At 37.3% G+C, this 22,362-nt stretch overlaps 1 protein-coding gene across 4 annotated transcripts in view; it reads right to left on the bottom strand.

Annotated features, from left to right (window-relative positions):
• The window catches only part of PPP1R9A (protein phosphatase 1 regulatory subunit 9A), a 326,308-nt gene that overhangs the window by 62,784 nt on the left and 241,162 nt on the right, over nt 1-22,362 (bottom strand). For all 4 annotated transcript variants that reach the window (XM_060157051.1, XM_060157050.1, XM_060157052.1 and 1 more), the window contains exons 6-8: nt 18,221-18,376; nt 3,606-3,659; nt 721-950 (exon numbers count right to left, since the gene is read on the bottom strand). In XM_060157051.1, the coding sequence (XP_060013034.1) occupies nt 721-950; nt 3,606-3,659; nt 18,221-18,376 (440 nt within the window). The remainder of the gene's footprint in view (nt 1-720; nt 951-3,605; nt 3,660-18,220; nt 18,377-22,362) is intronic.

The following is a 22,362-nucleotide window of genomic DNA, read 5'->3' as shown; positions in this document are numbered from 1 at the left end:
AAGACCAGATGAGATACTGGTGCTACTTTCTATTATTCTAGCTAGCCAGAAGTAACTGTTGAAAAAAATCCGTAAAAATCTCCCTGGTCAGTCTCCCTGAAATTACACCAAGATTCAACAGATGGAAGCAAAGCAGCATTAGCTCAGAAATAGCAGTTGAAATTTAAAAGCAGAGTGTGGTGATGGTCTCTTACTGCAGTGAACCAAGGCCCTTTTGATTCTCTCAACAGCTGAAAGAAGGAAACTGGCAGGGCAGGAGGTCTTGCTAGTCAATATTTACACTATCTGTAGTGGGAAAATTCTGAAGTTAACTGATTCTAAGAATAGACATAGAAGCAGCCTCATCAAGGCCCCAGTTGCTGCTTTGTAAGTACTTTATCCAATATTCATTCTGCATGACTTCAGCTGGGCTTCTTGCTTCTAAATCACAGATGTTTCAAAAAGGATAGAGGTTCAAATGGTTTAACAGTTACTATTAATGATTAACAACAACAACAAAACAGGAGGTTGCCAAAAAATTATAGAAGAAAAACTATAATCGCATATGAAAAATGATGCAAGAGATTTCTAAAACTTAATGTCTATTTATGCATTAACTATGCTCCTTAGGGGCATGACTCTGAGGTCACCTTTTCTTTTCCACTAGATATTACGAAATTACTGGATATAAACCTTCTTTAGATACACACAACTATTCTTTAGTCATTAGAAGCTGCTTACTTTTGTTGAAAATCCTTGATCAGTTTCTTTGCCTTGTTGTACTTCTTTTCCAAGGCTTGATACTGGCTTTGAGTCTCTTTGAGGTGCTCGTTCACCGTGTGGCATAACGTTTGAGCCTCAATCCAGTAGCTCTCCAACTTCAACATTCTTTCTTTATTCTCTTCTATATTCTGCTGGAGTTGGGTTTTTTCTAGTTCCCACCTCACTTTCTCATTTTCTGCTGCCTGTAGCTGGACAAAGCAAATATCAAAGCAAGCATTATCTGGGTATTTCTGTAGCAAAAATCCCTCATATTTTTATAGTGTATTTTAAATTCCATTGTTACATATACTCAAATCATCAAACACACTGAGATGAGAAGAGCAAGTATTATTTTCATTATTACACAGATTATAAAATGGAGGCCTTGAAAAGTGAAAATGTTTGTACAAGGTCACACATCTGATAAATGACAAAACATGGATCTGATTCCAACTCCCATGATCTTTCCATCACACTATGTGGTGTATGAAATTCTCTGAGCAGGAAAAAGTGTTTTAGAGTTTGATTCTATGCAATGAACTTCAACACGCTTTCTTTTAGAGTTTTTCTTTTTTTTTTTTAACATATAATTATAAATAAAAAGTTAACTAAAAAGGGAGTGGGGAGAGGCAAGCTGGGAAGGAGAGAGGGGCAGAAGCACACAGTATGGCCTAATGGATAAGAGGGGGACCGTGGGGTCATACAGTTTAGATTTGAATTCCAGGCTCTGCCATTATTGGCCTTTAAACCTTGGACAAGTAAATGAAGTCCTCTAAGACTAAATTATGTTATCTTTAATCGGAACTGTGATATAACACATCACGCTTGGAACAGCTCCTTGGGCATAATAATCTGATAAAAGTCATTTTTACTTTGTTTCTATCCCTTTTGATGATATTATCACATCTTTTATTTCAACTGACATGAACATAGCTTGTAGCTCATTATTTTGCTGACACTGTTCTGAGTTTCTAGAGCCTAATAAATCCCGATTTGAATAAAAGTATAAAAGACAGTGTGAGTAAAAATATAAATGATTTCTGAATTAATTTAAATCTCTCTGATGGGACACAAAGGCAGCTTCTTGTGGTTTCTGCTTTCAGGGAAGCTTAGGAACAGATAACACACTGGTCCAAATCCCTCATTTCTGAAGAAATTCAAGACTGATCTCTCAGGTAAGGGGTCAAAGGTCATTTATTCACAATTAACCAGCCAACCTTTAAATGAGTGCTTCATCTACTTCACATGCCTCTGTTAAAGTTCAAAAGGATGCAGTCATTATAAACTATCAATTTTCAAAATCTAAAACATTCCAAAATCATTTGGAAAGTGGAAATATATGTTTTTATGTATATTTTAAACTAAACACATTGGCAAAACAGGTTACAAAGTAAAAAGTAGTCAAAAACATTTCAAAATTAGGAATTCTATTATCAACTTGGATATAAAGAGTCATAGTAAAACAAGCTAATCTATGGCTATTATATGCCAATATGATATTGAGAAAAATATAAAATACTAATTTATAGAATTTTCTAGATTAAATATCTAACACATAAGCTTTGTTAAAGCACTTGCAATCCCAGGTGAATCTTCTTCCCTGATTGTACCTAACAACTAAAAAGAAATCTTCTATTCTTCCGTTCTATGACAAGAAACATGGCAATTTAAAACAGGACTGGGTATTTGCTGCATCTTTTATTAAGCAATGTTTCGTGTTCGAGTTGTTTATTTACCAACCGCTACTAATTTAAAACTTATTATTCACAGAGCTTGGTTGAAACCATGAATGATGTATAGACATGTTTTGACTAAAGAGCTGCAGAGTTATTAGCTAAAAATACCATTTAACCAAAATAGCCTTGCTAATTCATCCCCATTTAAAACACATGGAAAAACCAAAACAAGTGTATCTAATGTGAACAGGGAAACGGACTGTTAGTAGTGTTAGAGCAATTATGTCTCAATTTTTAAAAGACCATAAAAAATAAAGATTATTGTGTTTTTAAAGTAACTCAAAAGATATTTTTAAATCTTTGAAATTATGTACTTGATAAAACTAAACACTGTTCAAGAAACTTACAAGTACCTTATAATTTACCAATTAAAAATGCCCTTCTGAATTATGTATTATTTCATATATAAACTAAAAACATATACTCCTTTTATCAAGACCTGTATTTCCCCACAAATTTAAATAACATGAACTAAACTTGTCTAAAGATTTCTGGTAGCACCTGGCTCCTAAAATAAATTATTCATATATTAATTAAATTTCATAATACTTAATTACTAGAAATTGGAAGTTTTCTCTATGAAAGATAAGTAATGTGCTATGTTAAAATACATTATCTCTGATGAATAAGTTAAAAATAAATAATTAAACATTTAAGATAAGATAAAGAGATATAGTATAACAGCTTGTGCTTAAGGAATTAGTGGTCAAAATGTAATTTGGATTCTTGAACTATTATAAAGTTACTTTTTAATTTATTTTTTTAAATAGCAGGTTCTTATTAGTTATCCATTTTATACATATTAGTGTATATATGTCAATCCCAATCTCCCAATTCATCACACCAACACATAAACATTACTTTTTGAGGAAAGCTCAGAGGGAACGGGCCACATATGTGCAAATATGTAATTTAAAAATACTGTGCTATTTTCACTGAGGGGTATGGTGGTGCTGACGCCCTAAGAGTATGCACTGGCAGGTTTTTCCGCTAACAGTGGAAATGAATCTCTCACATTTGTATTCTTTCAAATGCACAGAAACAAATTCCTTTAGTCCTCGGGTTGAATTTATTCATAGCATCTGAAGTTTAAAAAGTACAATTCAAACATCATGTATTGGTGCTTACCTTGGTCTTCAATTTTTGAATCTCTGCTTCTGTAACTGCATGTTTGATTTGCAACTGAAAATGGAAAAGGAAGAAAAAATCTGAACTAATTGTATCTATATTTTTAAAGCTTCAGCAGCTAGCAGAATACCTTATTATATAGCTGAAGGCCTAGAAAAGTGCTGCAATGCAGCAGGTTGTAAATTAAAATGTCTAGTGTGTAAAATGACTCTAGGTGCAAACTAATTAAACATGGGGTTTATGGCTCACACTCCCTAACATCAGATTAGGTTACGAATTTAATTGCTCAGGGACCAAAGAGAAGGAAACACATTTTCTTGCCCTCTTTGCAGCTCTTCCTTTATGATTTGAGGGTCAAGGAATTGTTTCCTTGCAGTCTTGTGGATTGAACAAGCCTCGGCAGGCAAGTCAGCCAGTGGCCGCGGGAAGCTTCAATTCCAAATCTGGAAGAAAGGTGGCGCTCTGGTTCCGTGAGTCGCACGCATTTTAGGCTTAGCAGCTCTTTTACAGCTCAGGCTGCTGCAAAGCTGGAGAAGAGAATGATGCAGTTCCGCGGCGAAACCTGTAATTTTTTATTTTTTTTTAATTGCAGGAAAAGTACAGATCTAGTTTTCTGTCCTTTAAGAGATCTACTCCTATTGAGGACCTAGACCCCCACTCCCAAAGCTTCAGCTACAGTTTATTCTCCTGAGAGCCACCATTTAGACTTGTTTTGCTTCTCCCCTCCCCCCCCACTTTTTCTTCATAGGGAAGAAAAACGAAGGAAACGTTCATTCCTTAAGGGATAAATAAGTACACCAAATTTACGGAAAACGATTTATGGGTTGAAAGTCACTTTTCTAAAATCCTTGGGGCCATATGGTTTTGGAATTCCGAGTTCTTTCAATTTCAGAAACGTAGTAAAATGCGTTTTTCCATAAATTGCTTATTGCCCACAGCAAGGTCTGTGGAGGCAACTCTGTAATCAGACACATGAATATGTTTGCCACCAAACATGTGAATATTCTCACTAAGGGGGGTACCTAAAGACTGTAGCATCCTGTCAGTTTTGGTCAGATTTACTACCCAAGTGAGTGTGCCACAAAATTATTTTAAAAAAACTGTCTCAGAGCATTTTGAATTTAGGATTGTACAGAGGGACTGTAAACTTCCCATATTACTGTAATCAAATAAGTCCAAGATTTTCTTATCAGAAAGACGGCTAATGAAAAGACAGAAATGTGAACCTTTGGAGATCACACCGCCTCATAACCCTCAGCTCTCTCTCTGGTTTGTAATCTGTACTTCCTTGGTTTTCACCTGGCCAGCAGGGGCGTATGGGAAGGACGACGAGGGAAAGAAGTTAGAATCAAGGACAGGGTTCATTCAACACCCTTAGATGCTGATGAATAAAAGCCCAGAAACTGAGAGGCCCCACGCTCCCTGCAAAATGCCCCCTCCGGGATGCTTTCAGGTTTCCTGTCGGGCTTAAAGCTCTGCGGGCTCTGCAGCTACAGCTCTGCTCCTGCTGAGGGGTGACCTTGAAACTTTCAGATGTGATTCTGCCCCACTCTCCTGCTTTCAGACCTGGTCTCTCTTGCCTCTTCGGCTCTTGCTCCTTTCACCCTCACTGTTCCCAGGGCCTTCTGTGCTCTAACAGTCTCTAGAGAGGAAGTACTCTTTGTTAGCACAGTGTCTAGCATAGAGTAAGTCCTCTATAAAGTTAGCCAAGACTAAGAAAGAATGATTTGAAGAACTCAGATATGATTACCCTAACTCTACTTCTCAGTTAAAAGTGCTAAATGCTGTAAAACGTTGCACCTGAAATAAAAGCCCTCTGGTTCTAAGCTGAAGAGTAGCAGGAAATCAAAAAGGCAGACTTTTTGATGAACACCGCAACTAGGAGGAAGTGCTGTATCTTATTTTCTCGGTGGTTAACTCCCTGTAGGGTAATATATTGCAACACAACTGGTTGGGACTTTGGATTTTCTTTGTTCGAATCGCCATGTTCTCTAGCAAGCTACTTCTCTGGGCCCCGGTTTCCCATATGAAAAATGAGAGGGCTAGGTGGGAAGAACCCCAAGGCCCCTGCAAGTACTCCAGGTGTGACACTTACGAAATGAAGGGCCTGGAGATGGTTGTCAAGGCTGCAGAGTCGAGGAATTCTCGTCCCAAGCCAGCATTTTCTTCCCTATGAATGCATACACTAGACTAATCCGCTGGTGTGTGGGACAAACTGACGTGAAACTGCACAGCAGCCAAGTTGATTTTCAGTTATTCTGCCCCTCCCATCTTAGCAAAACAGGTAACAGGAGACAGCTGAACTCGTAAGCGGTGAGGTGAGAACACTGATAAAAGCTTGAAGTGTTACTCAGTATAGCCCAATCCTTTAGCTACAGGAAAGCAGAATGAGGTCTGTAAATTCGGACATTATTCAGAAGATGGACAAAAGTTTTAGTGTGACGTTTCCCCCAGTACCCATAAGGCTGAAAATTATAGATATGTGATTATTTTAATCCTGCATGCACATGAAGAGAACGTCTACAAATCCACCACTATTAACAGGAAAAGCATTAAAAATAAACTAATCTAACATTTTCATTTTATATAGGGAGAAACTGTGTTTCAGTAGATTAAGTTGCAGAGCTAGTAAGTGTCAAAGCCAGGTTTTACAAATTCCAGTCCACAGTCCTCTCCTCTAATACTAAGTTTCTTACATTCGTAGGACCCTTTTTCCCTTTTTCATCATCTACTTCCTCACTGCAAATGAATCTGTAAGGGAGGCAGGACAGGCACTGTTAACCTCGCTGTTCAGACAGGGAAAGAGGCTCACAGAAGTTACATGGCTTCTTCAAGTTCCCAGCAGAGGCAGGTGGTGGAATGGAAATTATCCCAGGTCTGACTCCACCTACCTCTGTTCCTCCCTTCCTTATGCCCCTCATCTGAACCAGCTTTGGAATACATTTTTCATTTGATCATCACAGAAACCCTGAGGCATATGTGATCATTGTGACCTCCCAGATGAGAAACTAGGACTCCACCTGGAAACCACGGATCACTTCTGGTAGGCTGAGTATTCTGGCACTACATACAACATGGTGCTCAGTCAGCTGTTATGAGTCATGGAACTTAGAAAGAAATCTCTCCCTCATTATTCAACCAGCATTTACTGAATGAGACTGTGTGCCACGTGCTGTGCTAGTTGTTGAGGATACACGAAAGCGACATAGAATCTAACTTCGAAACACTTACTACAGGGAAATTAATATATACCACCCCCTGAGAGAAGTTCCCAGATGCCTCAGAAAAACTTGGAGAGAAACTTCAGGTGACCTGCGGCTTTGGCCTACGTGTCATATCTCCAACTATGGACCCTGCCTCCCAGGCAAAGTGGGCACGATGGGCCTGGGATACCTCCATTTCATGAGCAAGAGGAAACTGATGTTCAACGAGGTGAAGTGACTTGACAAAAGAAGCACGGTGCATACAAAGTTGAGTTTTCTTATTCTAGAGCAGTTCTCCTTTCACGTTTAATAGGCTTTCCAGAGTACAGCTGTAAGGGTTTGCAGACAACCCCCGAGACTGGTCAGGCTGACTGCAGGGGGCAGGGTCTTCAGGGCTGGTTAATAGAAACAGAGCCTGAAATACCTGTTGGACCTTTTGGGCTTCAGAGAATCTAGGTTTGGTGAAAAGACTTGGGAAGGGAGGATAAATAAATAAAATAAAAAGAAAAGGTTAAGGACTGCAGGTCAGTGTCTCTCAACTTATAAGATCAATCTCTTTCATCTCTTCTGTCATCTTGAACATGAATGGCATCAATATCCACCACAGGATTACAGCACAAATAAATACACACACTCCTATGGAGAACAGTAGCTCTCATATAACATTCTGCAGGTGTACCTGCTGTGTTTATTCTCTGTTTATTTCTTTCAAAAGTATGAATACAGCACATGTACTCACATCACTGAATCAATATAATCCAAAGATAACTGCACTAGAAATGGAAACATCCTTACACATAAACATTGTAAAACTGAACTTCTGCACTCTTTACTTACCCTGTGCAAGCATGAAAAACATTTTTCTTTAAAAAGGAAAAATGTTATCTTTGCAGGAAAGATTTTAAGGGCGCTGTAGTACTAGAGATTTTACGGATAAGAGCGACATTCTCTGTTTTTACTTTACAAGGGCAAAATAATAACTGATATTTGCATACAACTTTATGAAGTAGTTTCAGCACTGGAATCAGAATTTTTACAATGATCTCTGTGATAATTTGACTGCAGTCTGTCTTACCCATGACAGTGTAAGTTCCACAAAAGAAGAAATAAGTGCTGTTTTTGCCTATACTTTGGTGCTGTTAAAATGAAACTATGCCATATTGCTTTATAATTTCTGCTCAAAGGTTTATATATGGTACCTATCTTTATATTAACAAAAGTGTTTTTCTCAGGAAACATTATGCAAAACTAGCTGAAATCAGCTGATTGAATGATATCATAACCTAATGTGAATGGCAACACTAACTGCAGTATATGCAGCACAGGGTCACTCTCTAAGGAGGTGCTCATAAACTGGTTATTGATGGTGAAGGTGCTGGATGTAGGTGACAGCCTGTAATTACAGCTACTCTTTAAGTATCTGTTTCTTGTTAAGTACATAACATTTTTTACCTTCTCTACATATTAATGGGAAGTTCCATAAAGATTACTATCTAATGCATTAATAACTTCTTCTAGATTACTTTTCATAGATTCTCTATGACTTAAGTAAGCAAAATAACACAATTTTTTACACTCCATATTTTTTCTTCAAGACAAATGCAGAACTGTTTTTACTGGGAGCTAATATCTATGGCTCCCGAGAAGGAATGGTGGAGGGGAAGCACCGCACAGTCCACTGAAATGGCACCTGGCCAGCCGTTTCCGATTCAGCCTCTTCCTACTTCCCACTAAATTTCCAGTGAAATCACATTACAAAAGAAAAACTCACAACCAAATTGACACTGAAACTAGAAACAACTGTTACTAGAATATGAAGGAGTCATGAAGTTGAATTAAGAAAAATCTATCCAAGCTTCACTCCCAAGACAGGGAGATGCTTTGTGTCTCTCTCACTGATTGCTTGAGATACCAGGTCTACGCAGTGAGGAAGATGGGCAACCTCTACTGTCCTTCCCAGGAGCTGTCCTCAAACCAGGTTCTCTAACTCTCCACCTTCCATATTCATTCAGAAAGCAACTGCTAGATGAGGAAAAGAATGCAGGAAGGGTGGCTGATAGTGGCACATTGCCTACTTTCACCTGCAGACCCCAAAGTGCAGCAATACAGACAGGGGCAGTCACAGTAAGTGCTTTGATAGCAAGGAATAACTTTTTTTTTTTCCCTTTAACTTCAAGAACTGAGTGGCGAGATTTGGATATCCCACCTTAGTACAGAGAACTGCTTTAGATGATAGGTTGCCAGAAAATAGCCACCAGGCTGGAAACTAGGCACATAGATATGTCCTCCTGATGTAGGTCTGGAAATGGAATTCGTAATTTTTAAAAGTGGCTAATTGCTGCTTGAATACAAAAAAAGGTTTTTGCCTCATTTCAAGATAAATAAATGAGAAAAAGGCAAAACTGAGTCTATTACTAAATACTTCAGATCAAGGAAAAGAGAGTATCAACTTGAAAATTCAAATAAGTCAACCTGTGAAAATTATGTATCCCATAAATAAAAAGACATTTTAAATTAACTCTATGGAACACCAGGATGAAGAGAAAGTGAAGAAGCATGAGGAATAAGTGGAGAGTAAGGAAACTAAAAATGTAATTAAAAGTCATTTTAGAGGTGCTAAAGAGCATACCTGAACTTGAAGTTGAAAGCATATTTAATGCTACAGAAAACTGAATCATTGACATGAGAGGACACATTTGAGAACAATCTCAGAAATAGAAAAAAACAGAAAAGAAACATAAAAAAGATAATACTGAAGACAGGGTTTCTAGAAAAGAAACAGAAACTGAAAAAAATTTAAAAATGAAGAAAATATTCATAGACTAAAATGAAAACATAAACACAAACATAAAACAAGGAAAGCAGATTGGAAGAAAAAAATTAATGAAAGGAGGCCTACTTCAAGAAACTGTAAAGAAGATGTGGCACATATATACAGTGGAATATTACTCAGCCATAAAAAGAAACGAAATTGAGTTATTTGAGGTGAAGTGGATGGACCTAGAGTCTGTCAGAGTGTGAAGTAAGTCAGAAAGAGAAAAACAAATACCATATGCTAACACATATATATGGAACCTAAAAGAAAAAAAAAAAGGTTCTGAAGAACCTAGGGGCAGGACAGGAATACAGATGCAGATGTACAGAACAGATTGAGGACACGGGGAGCGGGAAGGGTAAGCTGGGACAAAGTGAGAGTGGCATGGACATACATACACTACCAAATGTAAAATAGCTAGCTAGTGGGAAGCAGCCACATAGCACAGGGAGATGAGCTCGGTGCTTTGTGACCACCTAGAGGGGTGGGATAGGGAGGGTGGGAGGGAGACACAAGAGGGAGGGGATATAGGGATATATGTATACATATAGCTGACTCACTTTGTTATACAGCAGAAACTAACAGAACATTGTAAAGCAATTATACTCCAATAAAGTTGTTTAAAAAAAAAAGAAATTGTGATAAAAATTTAAAGTACAAGGTTAAAGTAATACAAGCATCCAAATATCTGTTGTCATTAGACTTTTCCTTTACAGTATGCAATGCTAGTTCAAAACAATGAAGCTTGCCCTACAACATTTTCAGGGGAAAATGTTGTGAATCAAAGTATTAAAACCAGCTAATTATCATTCCTGTGTCACGATAATTAGAATGAGAGGAGAGGAGAGGTAGATAAACATATGCTATGGCTATCATTTTGTTAAATGGTAAAGACATAGCTGCTGATCTCCTTTCTATATTGCTGGGAGAAAACATCCTAAGACTGAGTCAAAGTTACTCAAGGGTAATCTCTAGAAGAATAGGATAAAAATGTATAACTTTTAAGCAGCAGATGAAAATTTGATGTATCTAATGGCAAGTAGGTAAAAAGATCAAAACAAAACAAGAAGCATGGTAACTGTAATATATGAAATAAGGTGGTAGATGTAAGTTCTAATATTAAAATGATTAAAGTAAATATAAATGGGATAAACTCACCAATTAACTGACAAAGACTCCTAGAGTAGTATAAAGGATTTAGGAATAGGTTGACTGAAGGAAACACAATTGTGCAAAAGGATACAGAATGGCTGAAAACAAAGAGATGGAAGAAATAGATACTGTGAAGCAGATATGAAGCAAAAGGAAGACAGTGTTGAATTTTTACTATCAGACAAAATAGAATTTGGAGTAAAATGCATCATTAGAAACAAGGGAGATGTTACAATAAATCAAAAAGCTGTAATAATCCTGATAGGCAGCTAACAGCAAAGATTTAAAATGTATAAAACTACAATTGCTAGAATTATAGGAAGAAAGAAACAACTGTAGCTGGCAACTTTAACATATGCTTTTCAGAATTAGTACATCAAGGCAACAAAATCTAAGCCACACTGCAGAGAAGACGTGTGTGTCTGTATTATTAATCTTATCTATATAAATTTAACTTATATAAATTTCATACCCAAGCACAGAATATGTGTGCTTTTTACATACATGAGAAATATTTAAATACAACTATTTATGAATTAAGTTACAAAAGATGTCTTGAAAATTCTAAATAGCTACCATATGGAATACGTTTTCTGAATAGTGTGATAAAATTAGAACCCAATAACAAAAGGATAGCAAAATAAAGTTGATATGTGTGGAAAGTAAAATATGCCACTACATAATTCTTGTGTTAAAGAGGAAATTGCAAAAGAAATTACATCTAAATGGCAGTGGCATTCTAAATGTAAAAAAAAAATTGTGACATGTAGCTAAAGCAATATTCAGAAAAAAATTACAGCTTTAAATACACTTATCAGACTGTAAGGGTTATCAAAAGTAAATGTACCAAGTGCAACTGATTAATGCCAAAAAATAAAAAAGGAGGAAAAATAAAAGTATTGGTAGGAAATAATAAGTATTTTTTAATTTAAAAAGAAATGGAGGGCTTCCCTGGTGGCACAGTGGTTGAGAGTCCGCCTGCTGATGCAGGGGACACGGGTTCGTGCCCTGGTCTGGGAGGATCCCACATGCCGCGGAGTGGCTGGGCCCATGAGCCATGGCTGCTGAGCCTGCGCGTTCGGAGCCTGTGCTCTGCAACAGGACAGGCCACAACAGTGAGAGGCCCGCGTACCGCAAAAAAAAAAAAAAAAAAAAAGAAAGAAAGAAAGAAAAAAAAGAAATGTAAAGCTAACAGGACAGATAAATTCTAGAAAAAAAACACTGAGAAAAAATTGAAAGTACTCAAATAAAGAAAAGAATAAAAAAAGGAACTAGTTATAGATACTAAAGATTTCAGTATTTTAAAGCTATATTATAAAAATATAAGTTAATAAATATGAATGCCTAGAGCAAATATATGAATTTCTTGAGAAATACAAAATACCAAAATTGGCTCAAGAAAAACTTGAAAACTTGAAAAGACTAATAGTTATTGTAAAAAAGTATTTCAAATCTTCCTCCACAAAGGCACAGATGGTTTTACAGCTGAGTAATAACAAACTTTCAGGGAACAGAAATTGCCATCTTATGCAAGTCATTAAGTGTCTCTTATAAAAGTCATTTCTGAAAATGAAAAATAGAGAAGACTTCTTAACTTATATTGGAGCTAATATAACCTTTGTGGCAGCTTTTGATTAATCCACTCTAGTTAAGATTTTCTTAGGTGACATTTATATAATAGAGGGGACTATAAAATTTGAGAAAGGGTCAGAAAAAAAAGGCTTGAATTAAACAGATACATTCCATAAACTTGGATTAAAAGAGTCAATGTGATAAAAATGCCAGCTTTCTCCAAGTTAATTTACTATCTTAATGTAATTACAGTACGAAAATGCAAGGAAGTTTTTTCAAGGGAGTTAAAGTGATTCAAGTGTTTTCTTGAATAAGTTGAAAAGTAATGGAATTTCTGAAGAGAAGAGTTAGATGGATCTGATTTATTCCATCAATGTTTTATATATATTCTAACAGTATGGCACCAAAAATTAATGAGAAAGTGGAACACAATATGAAGACCAAAAGCAGTCCAGAGTGTTAAGGCACAAATACTGTAGGTAATAACGCTGGGCCTCCAACCAGAAGGAAATGGGTAAATGAGCATGTAATAAAAGTGCTAGCCCCCTTGTCAGCTATTTGGGAAAATTAAATTAGGGAGCTGTCTTGTTTATACAACAAATTCTAGTATATGCTTGATACCATTCATTCACCAAATATTTAACCACTAACTCCATGCCAAGAACCGTGCAAAGACTGTGGGTACAATATTCAGCAAAAACAGAGGAGCTTAGATCTAGTCTAGCAAGATACATAATGGGCTAAAAGTAGGAATGACTGAGAGAATGTTAGTCTAATTTGCTTTGCCCAAACAGTGTAACATATACTTTTGCTTGAAATAATGTAATTAAGAGAACTCTATGTAATATGAGACTTTCTACAGACTCCAACACAAAATGACTCTCCACCTCCACCCCAGGTTTTGTGTATAATCTTGTGAAAAATATCTAACACTGTACAGTATTTGGGCGTGTATGTTAATCACATAAAGAAATTTCAAACTGTGGTAGTGGCAGTGTACAAGATACAAATCCTGTGACAGGGGGCCACACAGTTGATACTGAGTAGCAATCTCCTGAAGAAATAAATATATTCATATGTTAAATATAAAACAAAAGAGAATAAAAGGATTAGAAGTGAAATGATGTGGTATTTGTCTGTTCTAGAGGTGGTGACAAACCTCCAATTCTTAAAAGCCAAAATTAAAACTACAGATTTGGGGCTTCCCTTGTGGCGCAGTGGTTGAGAGTCCACCTGCCGATGCAGGGGACACGGGTTCGTGCCCCGGTCTGGGAAGATCCCACGTGCCGCGGAGCAGCTGGGCCCGTGAGCCATGGCTGCTGAGCCAGCGCGTCTGGAGCCTGTGCTCCGCAACGGGAGAGGCCACAGCAGGGAGAGGCCGGCATAACGCAAAAAAAAAAAAAAAAAATACAGATTTGGTTACTCAGGCTAAAACTAAATCAGCCATGGTATATAGAATGGGTCCAGATCATGGAGCAGCCTACATCAACGCCAGCAGCCATTTTCTGTAAAAGTCCAAAGAATTTAGGATTTGGAGGCCGTATGGTCTCTGTACAACTACTCAGCTTTACTGTTGTAGAATAAAAGCAACCACAAACAATAAATAAATGCACATCCATGGCTGTGTCTGAATAAAGCTTTATTTACAAAAAAAGGCAGCAGGCCCAATTTGACCAATGGGCCATAGTTTGCCAGCCCCTGGTCCAGATCACGCAGCTGTCTGCACTATGGAGTCAACTTCAAACAATATTTATGGAGCACTGAGTCCTTGGCTCAATTCAGAAAATGGAGGCTATAACCTTCCATATACTATTTCGGCTTTTTAGGCTCTTTAGCGTCCATTAAAAAAATGTGTACCCTATTTCCAGCTCAATTATCTAACAAAGAGTAGGGGTCATGCTTACCTGGCAACATGGAAGAGCTATATAATAGGCTTTTGCCAGGGTACACAACCTTGTCCTCACTGCCTCAAAGTTGGATTGAGAGTTACAACATTCAAAGAAGATTTTTTTTTTTTTAGATTCCACATATAAGTGAAACCACATGGTATTATTCTTTTCTTTTTTTTTTTTTGATTGGAACAAGAATTTATTTGAACAGATTTATCAGAGGCTCACCAAAATCACAGCAGCATCAACCACAACTGCAACCACAAACACAAAACAAACAAAAATATAATACTTTAGAAGACCCTTGGAATTCCATGGGCAACTATCAAGGACATTTGTGAATGATCACAGCTCTTTATTCCTCTATTCCTTTCATTAGATGTATGTCAGAAGATGGGAAGGTGAGTGGACAATAACAAAGAGACAGACTAAACTGAGAGTGTTATATTAATTAGTGCAAAATATGTGAGGATTTCCCAAAGTGTAGCAAGAATGAGATGAGGAAAACAATACGAGCTACAATCAGTAAAATCAGGAATATAAGCAAGGCAGGGGCATCTACTGAATATGACCAAGTCCTCTTACATTTCCTAGAAGGTCCTAGGGTCTTTTTATTTTTTAATACAGCAGGTTCTTATTAGTTACCTATTTTATACATATTAGTGTATACATGTCAATCCCAATCTCCCAGTTCATCCCACCACCACCACCCCCTTTTCCCCCTTGGTGTCCATACATTTGTTCTCTACATCTGCATCTCTATTTCTGCCTTGAAAACCTATTCATCTGTACCATTTTTCTAGATTCCACATATATGCATTAATATACGATATTTTTCTTTTTCTGACTTACTTCACTCTGTATGACAGTCTCTAGGTCCATCCACGTCTCTACAAATGACCCAATTCCATTCCTTTTTATGGCTGAGTAATATTCCATTGTACATATGTACCACATCTTCTTTATCCATTTGTCTGTCGATGGGCATTTAGGTTGCTTCCATGACCTGGCTATTGTAAATAGTGCTGTGATGAACACTGGGGTGCATGTGTCTTTTTAAATTATGGTTTTCTCTGGGTATATGCCCAGTAGTGGGATTGCTGGGTCATATGGTAATTCTATTTTTAGTTTTTTAAGGAAACTCCATACTGTTCTCCATAGTGGCTGTATCAATATACATTCCCACCAACAGTGCAAGAGGGTTCCCTTTTCTCTGCACCCTCTCCAGCATTTGTTGTTTGTAGACTTTCTGATGATGTCCATTCTAATTGGCGTGAGCTGATACCTTATTGTAGTTTTGATTTGCATTTCTCTAATAATTAGTGATATTGAGCAGCTTTTCATGTGCTTCTTGGCCATCTGTATGTCTTCCTTGGAGAAATGTCTATTTAGGTCTTCTGCCCATTTTTTGATTGGGTTGTTTGTTTTCTTGTTATTGGGCTGTATAAGCTTTTATATATTTTGGAGGTTAATCCTTTGCCCGTTGATTCGCTTGCAAATATTTTCTCCCATTCTGAGGGTTGTCTTTTCGTCTTGTTTATAGTTTCCTTTGCTGTGCAAAAGCTTTTAAGTTTCATTAGGTCCCATTTGTTTATTTTTGTTTTTATTTCCACTACTCTAGGAGGTGGGTCAAAAAGGATCTTGCTGTGATTTATGTCAAAGAGTGTTCTTCCTATGTTTTCATCTAAGAGTTTTATAGTGTCTGGTCTTACATTTAGGTCTTCAAACCATTTCGAGTTTATTTTTGTGTATGGTGTTAGGGAGTGTTCTAATTTCATTCTTTTACATGTAGCTGTCCAGTTTTCCCAGCAACACTTATTGAAGAGACTGTCTTTTCTCAAGGAAGATTTCTTAAAGAACAAATAGTTCATCTACTCTTCAGATAATATGTATCATTGGGCCAATTCAGAGCCAAAGAGAAACAGATTATACCACTTCCTCCCACTCAGTCACTTCCTGCAGAAGAACTTTCTTTTTCTGCATTTTTCTTTGGTTTGAAGATATCAGTTAATCTAGAAAGACTTTATAAGAAATGGTCCTAAGGTAGGCATTGCTACGTCTACTATAAGAGAATTCTAATCATTATATAATAGTGTACTTCATTGTCACTGAGACGTTTGTATCTGATTTAGAACTAGGAATAGTCATAAATCATCTGAAAAACCCATGTATTTTGTCTCAAGGACTCTGTGAACTATATAAATGGAAATGGTTCTACCTGACTAATAACAATATGTGGAAGAGAAATGGGCACTCGAAACCACTGGGTGACATAAATAAATTTCTATATTACCAAGAAAAGCCATTCTGGTGGCAACTTGGCATTAAGTACAAGTCCCCCAAATATTCATATTCCTTGATCTAATAATTCCACTGTAAGAAATTATCCTAAGGATAATTTATTGCAATATTTATTGCAACATTACTTTTAATAATTTAAAAAGACCTGGAAACAAAGGATATGTTCCAAAACAAAGAATTAAGTAAATTATATAAGATCCATAAGATGAAACAGTAAATAAGCATCATTTATGGAAAAATATTTGATGACATGGGAAAATCCTAATAATACACTTTTAAGTATCAAGAGCAGGAATTTAACACAGTATACATCCTACAATCCCAAATACGACAATATTGGGATTAGGAATGATTTTTTGGCATTTATACAAATCTGTATTTTCTAAAACTCTATAATGAACATAAGTTGTTTTATTTAATAAAAACTTACATTTGAAAAGTACATTCACTTTGACACTGGTCTCACAACTATAAATTTGTCATAGGGAATTAAAAAGGTAAGTCAATGTACTAGGTGTATTAGGTAAAACATGAGAACATATAAAATTAACCTGTTTATAATACATCAAAATTAGAAATTATAAATAAATTTATAAATTATAAATCTGCAATTATAATCCTTGTTTTTCATGAATAGGAGAATATGTTTTCCAAGTGGTCAAGTCCCTAAGAGACTTGCAACCACAAAACAATGGTTTTCAAGTCTCAGTGCTTCAGGGTTATTGTGGGCAGGCTGTAAATAATGACACACTTGTTTCCAACAACGGAGGATGTTCCACAAAGCAATGAAGAATAAAATGCTTGTGGACCCATTCATCACTGTTTCTGTTTTACAAGTTGGGGGTCTGAGAAGTTCATCTGGAAGAAGAGTTTTTGTGGTTATCTGCATTCGCCCCCTCAGGATCCATTCCTGGCCCTTTTCTGACAGCTCCTGCCTCAGGAGGCTAATCTCTTCAGATTTCAAGACTGAATCTCCCAGGCTCCCCTGCCTGGGTTAGGCTGATGGGAGGCATCAACAAGAGGACAGAAGGGTCTTGGTATATTATCACCCTTACCCCCAGGGTGTAGTTTTTAGCAGTGGTTGCATCTTACAAAGCTGCAGATGTTGAGTGGCCCTCCTTCAAAAAAAGGTAATCTCTTTCCCTCTTTACCCATTAAGCCAAAAGATGGTAACAACTTCCCCTGTGGCTGGTCCCTCTACACTGCACCATCCCTTGGTAGTTCTATTAACTCTACTCAAAGTTCATTCATTAAACTTTCTTCAGTTAAACCACTTGGGAATATCATCTGATCCCTGTTGGAACCTTGTCTATTTTAGGAAAAGAAAAACAAAAGCCTTTTTAGAAATCACTGCCTTCGAGGAAAGCCGGGTTCCAAAACTTTCATAAAGCTTTACAAATATAACCTTGACATGAAAACTGCAAATTTAAGCTATAGCTTGAAACTATGGAACAGACAAGTTAAAAACTGTCACTATGACAAATAACAAGCATTTAAATTAATGACTGTGGAATGAGATCTACTTAACTTTTGCCTTGAAATTCAATGAGATTCAGGACAATCTGTTACTGAAAGGCTTTCTTTAAAAAACTGATTATTCTTAATACACTTTTCAAACAAATATATATACTTAATAATGAAATGGACAGCTATAGAAAAATACTTTGCAGATCAGCAACTTACCTCTTTGAACTTGTGACTGAGCTTGCTTGTGTCCAGGTCTGATGGGGAAAACATGTCCTCATTCTCAGGCAGCTCGAAGACTTCAATGGCGATGTCACTGCCAGGAAGAACAGGTCCTACCTCATCCTCCTCTTCATCTGTGGCATATTCTCCTGTCTGAAAGGAAGGGGATTTCAGAAATCCAGCTGTCCTTACCCATGTAGAGGTGGGTTATTTTAAAATATTTTATAAAAGAGAAATAAAATATGTCACCAAATGGTAAAAGTGTAAGTAGGCTTTTGAGTCAAGCATGCCTCATTCAGCCAATGTTACAAACAAATGTTAGTTCAAAAATCCAAAGTGACATGTCTATGCCATTTATAAGTGCATTTCTAAAAATCTAAGAGCATCAGCAGTATCTTTAGTAAAGCAACAAAACCTTTATTTTAAATCAAAGTGTTTGATGTTTTTACTAAATAAAATTATGTTGCTAAGGGAAATAAGTAATTCCTTTAAATTCCCAACACCTGTAATGAATAAGTCACCCAATATTGACAGCAGGGAAGAAGGAAGGGGAGACCAAAAGATTCATTGAGTTGGAAAGGACCTTAATTAAGCCTTACAAAGGTTTAGTAGATTGATTCTCCTAAGTTTTAGAGTTTAATCAGCTCTGTTTCATTTGTCTAACTAACGTGGTGGTTAACTAGTGACCTAAAGAATTAACCAAAGGTTTCTAACTTACAGCCCACACAGGTGTATTGCTTTGCCTATATAGTACTACTTTAATAAATCTCAGCATTTTGGCAATGTTAAAAACTTTCACCTATTCTAGATTTCCAGTTTTTCTCGAGAAAGCCAAAGATCTGGCAATATAAGCACATAACGACATGATAACCACTGGCCAGAGTCAGCAGTCGTTGTCCCTTTACACAGGTACACTTTGTAATACACCATAACTTCCATAATTCATTATTCTAAGCTGTTAGCATCACTCCTTCGTGATACCCATGGGCCCCTGTAGGTATATGAGTTCATGACCCTTGGAATAAATATTCCTCCTCACGACTAAGTTCCTTAACATTATTAGAAAGTAGCTCCTCTCCTGGCAGCATCAGGCTATGAGACTCTAATTCAAAATAATTGTTTGAAATCTATACCGTCTGATATAATTTAAAGATAAATCACTGAGTCACAGTCCTGAAAAACAAAGTTCATTTAATTCACCCCTGTTCCTTCAGGTAGTATTACATTTCATACATAAAACAGCTAGGGATTCATACTGCCTTTTAAAAAAAATTTCATAGTATACTGAGTGATCTATTCCTTTGATTAAAGAGGCTTAGCATCTTACTGTTATTTTTTCTTTTGGCTCTACACTATATTCTTCTTGCTAAACCTGAAATGGTATTTACTTGACTATGTTTGCACATGAAGGAAATCCAATCCTTAACCTCAACGTAATAATTCCTAATTTCTGCAAGACCATTAATGAATTGCCGTTCTGACTTCTCTCTTTCAAAGTAAAATAATTCTAGTTTCCTCGTAGGTCTCATTCTCTGTAATTGTCTTTGCGCCTGTACTCTGACTTCTCTCCAAGCTCTCGGTATTTTCTCTTAAATTGTGGTGTCCAGAAGTAGATACCATATCTATTAAGGAATCTGGCGGGCACTGACCACGATGAACAAACAAAGGATGCCTCAGCATCCTCAGACTCTTTTTCCACACAGAGAGACTATTAGCATGAAGACTTTGACTTCGGTGGCATTTGTGTATAGAAGTAAGGTCAGGATATTTCATACAGAGCAGTGATTTTCCAAACTGGTTACATGTTAGTTAGAAACCCCCTTCCCCCGCACAGCCCTAATATAATCAGCGATGCTTTGACTGAAAGGGAAAGAGGTGGATGGCCTCCATCTTTTTTTCTTTTAATTTTTTTTAATTTTTGGCTGTGTTGCGTCCTTGTTGCTGTGTGCAGGCTTTCTCTAGTTGTGGTGAGTGGGGACTACTCTTCGTTGTGGTGCGCAGGCTTCTCATTGCGGAGGCTTCTCTTGTGGAGCACGGGCTCTAGGTGTGTGGGCTTCAGTAGTTGTGGCACATGGCGCTTCAGTAGTTGTGGCTCAGAGGCTCTAGAGCGCAGGATCAGTAGTTGTGGCGCACGGGCTTAGTTACTCCGCATCACGTGGGATCTTCCCGTACCAGGGCTCGAACCCGTGTCCCCTGATTTGGCAGGCAGATTCTCAACCACTGCGCCACAGGAAAGTCCTGGCCTCCATCTTTATACTATATAGCTCATCAGCACCTGGAACCCTAGGGGTCTTTAGAAACCAATCTGAAGGGAATTCCCTGGTGGAGCAGTGGTTAAGAATCTGCCTGCCAATGCAGGGGACACGGGTTGGATCTCTGGTCCGGGAAGATCCCACATGCCACGGAGCAACTAAGCCCGTGTGCCACAACTACTGAGCCTGTGCTCTAGAGCCTCTGAGCCACAACTACTGAGCCCATGTGCCACAACTACTGAAGCCCTCACGCTCTAGGGCCCACGTGCTGCAACAACTGAGCCCACGTGCTGCAACTAGACCCAATGCAGCCAAAAATAAATAAAATTTTAAAAAAAGAAAGAAAGAAAGGTCTGAAGTCTTCTGCCAGTGTTCAGTAGGAGGGGCAGGACGGGAATAAAGACGCAGACCTACTAGAGAATGGACTTGAGGACATAGGGAGGGGGAAGGGTAAGCTGGGACGAAGAGAGAGAATGGCATGGACTTATATATACTACCAAATGTAAAATCGATAGCTAGTGGGAAGCAGCCACATAGCACAGGGAGATGAGCTCGGTGCTTTGTGACCACCTAGAAGGGTGGGATAGGGAGGGTGGGAGGGAGACACAAGAGGGAGGAGATATGGGGATATATGTATATGTATAGCTGATTCACTTTATTATAAGGAAGAAACTAACACACCATTGTAAAGCAATTATACTCCAATAACGATGTTAAAAAAATAAATAAAATAATAAAAGAGAAAGAAAGAAACCAGTCTGAAAATGTCTAAACTGGAAATACCATTCTAAGTGTCTTTGGCACTGGCAGGGCAAGGTAGCTGCAGTGGGGCTGGTTGGTTCCAGATAGCTTCCATTCGTGGTATGATTAGTTCCTATAAACCTTAAAAGGTCTCTTAATTCCAGACTTGGTATTTTTTTTGTGTGATATTCTGTAAATTAATTCATCTCCTATTTATACATACTTTTAGAACTAATAGGTACTTTATGAATCCCAGTGATGTTATTAGTAGAAAGGTAGCAAGGCTGGCAAAGTGCACAATCTCAAGATAACCGGATGAAAGTTTTGATTTAGAGATATAAAACTCTGTGCTTGTTTTTGACCCTATAGTTACAACTAGCAGCAAAGCCGGGTGTTTATTATGAAGGCCTAAGCCAGGTACATAAAATTCACTTCTATATCAAATCAATTTGATGACTATCATGAATGACTCAATAAAATCTTAAGTTAAATTGAAAGTCTGATGACAATGCAGCACATTTTAAACATAAGAGTTGAAATGAACAATTTGATTTCCCTTTGCCAGCTTGAAAATAGATACTTCTTCACCATATCTAAGGGAATGAACATAAGCATGTGCCTAGGAGGGGGCCTAACCTATAACAGGATCTTAACAAACATTTTTAAAAGAATAAATCCAAGAACGCCAATTCATTTACTTGGTAATATCTATAACCTGCTAAGGAAGTTTCCAATAATATCCAGAAAATGCACTGTAAAGTCATTTGATGAGAAGGCAGCATTCTATCACATTTATTTTTTTAATGCTCCTTTTAGTGAATAACAGGATAAGGGTTGTACAATATATACAATTCTTACCTCTAAGTATAATTCTCTTTGTTACCCATTTGAGTCATCAAAATTATCTCCATAAATGTAAGTTATTAATAATTCTTTTATTTTTTTTTACTCTACCAGTCTCTCTCCTCAACACCCAAATCACCTGCAATCTGCTAAAATTTTTTATCTCTCATTTCATCTTTCCATTTACTAATGTTTTCTGTTTCTAATTAGTCTCATAAGCATCCTGAGGACAAAATGTATATTTTACTGTCTTGATTCTACTTATTGCTTACTAGAGACTCTGGATAGGGCGTTTAAAAACGT

Source organism: Lagenorhynchus albirostris, chromosome 8 (genome assembly GCF_949774975.1).
Source record: "Lagenorhynchus albirostris chromosome 8, mLagAlb1.1, whole genome shotgun sequence".
NCBI lineage: Eukaryota > Metazoa > Chordata > Mammalia > Artiodactyla > Delphinidae > Lagenorhynchus > Lagenorhynchus albirostris.
Note: the sequence above shows the minus strand (reverse complement) of the source record. Positions and strands in the feature narration are given on the sequence as shown.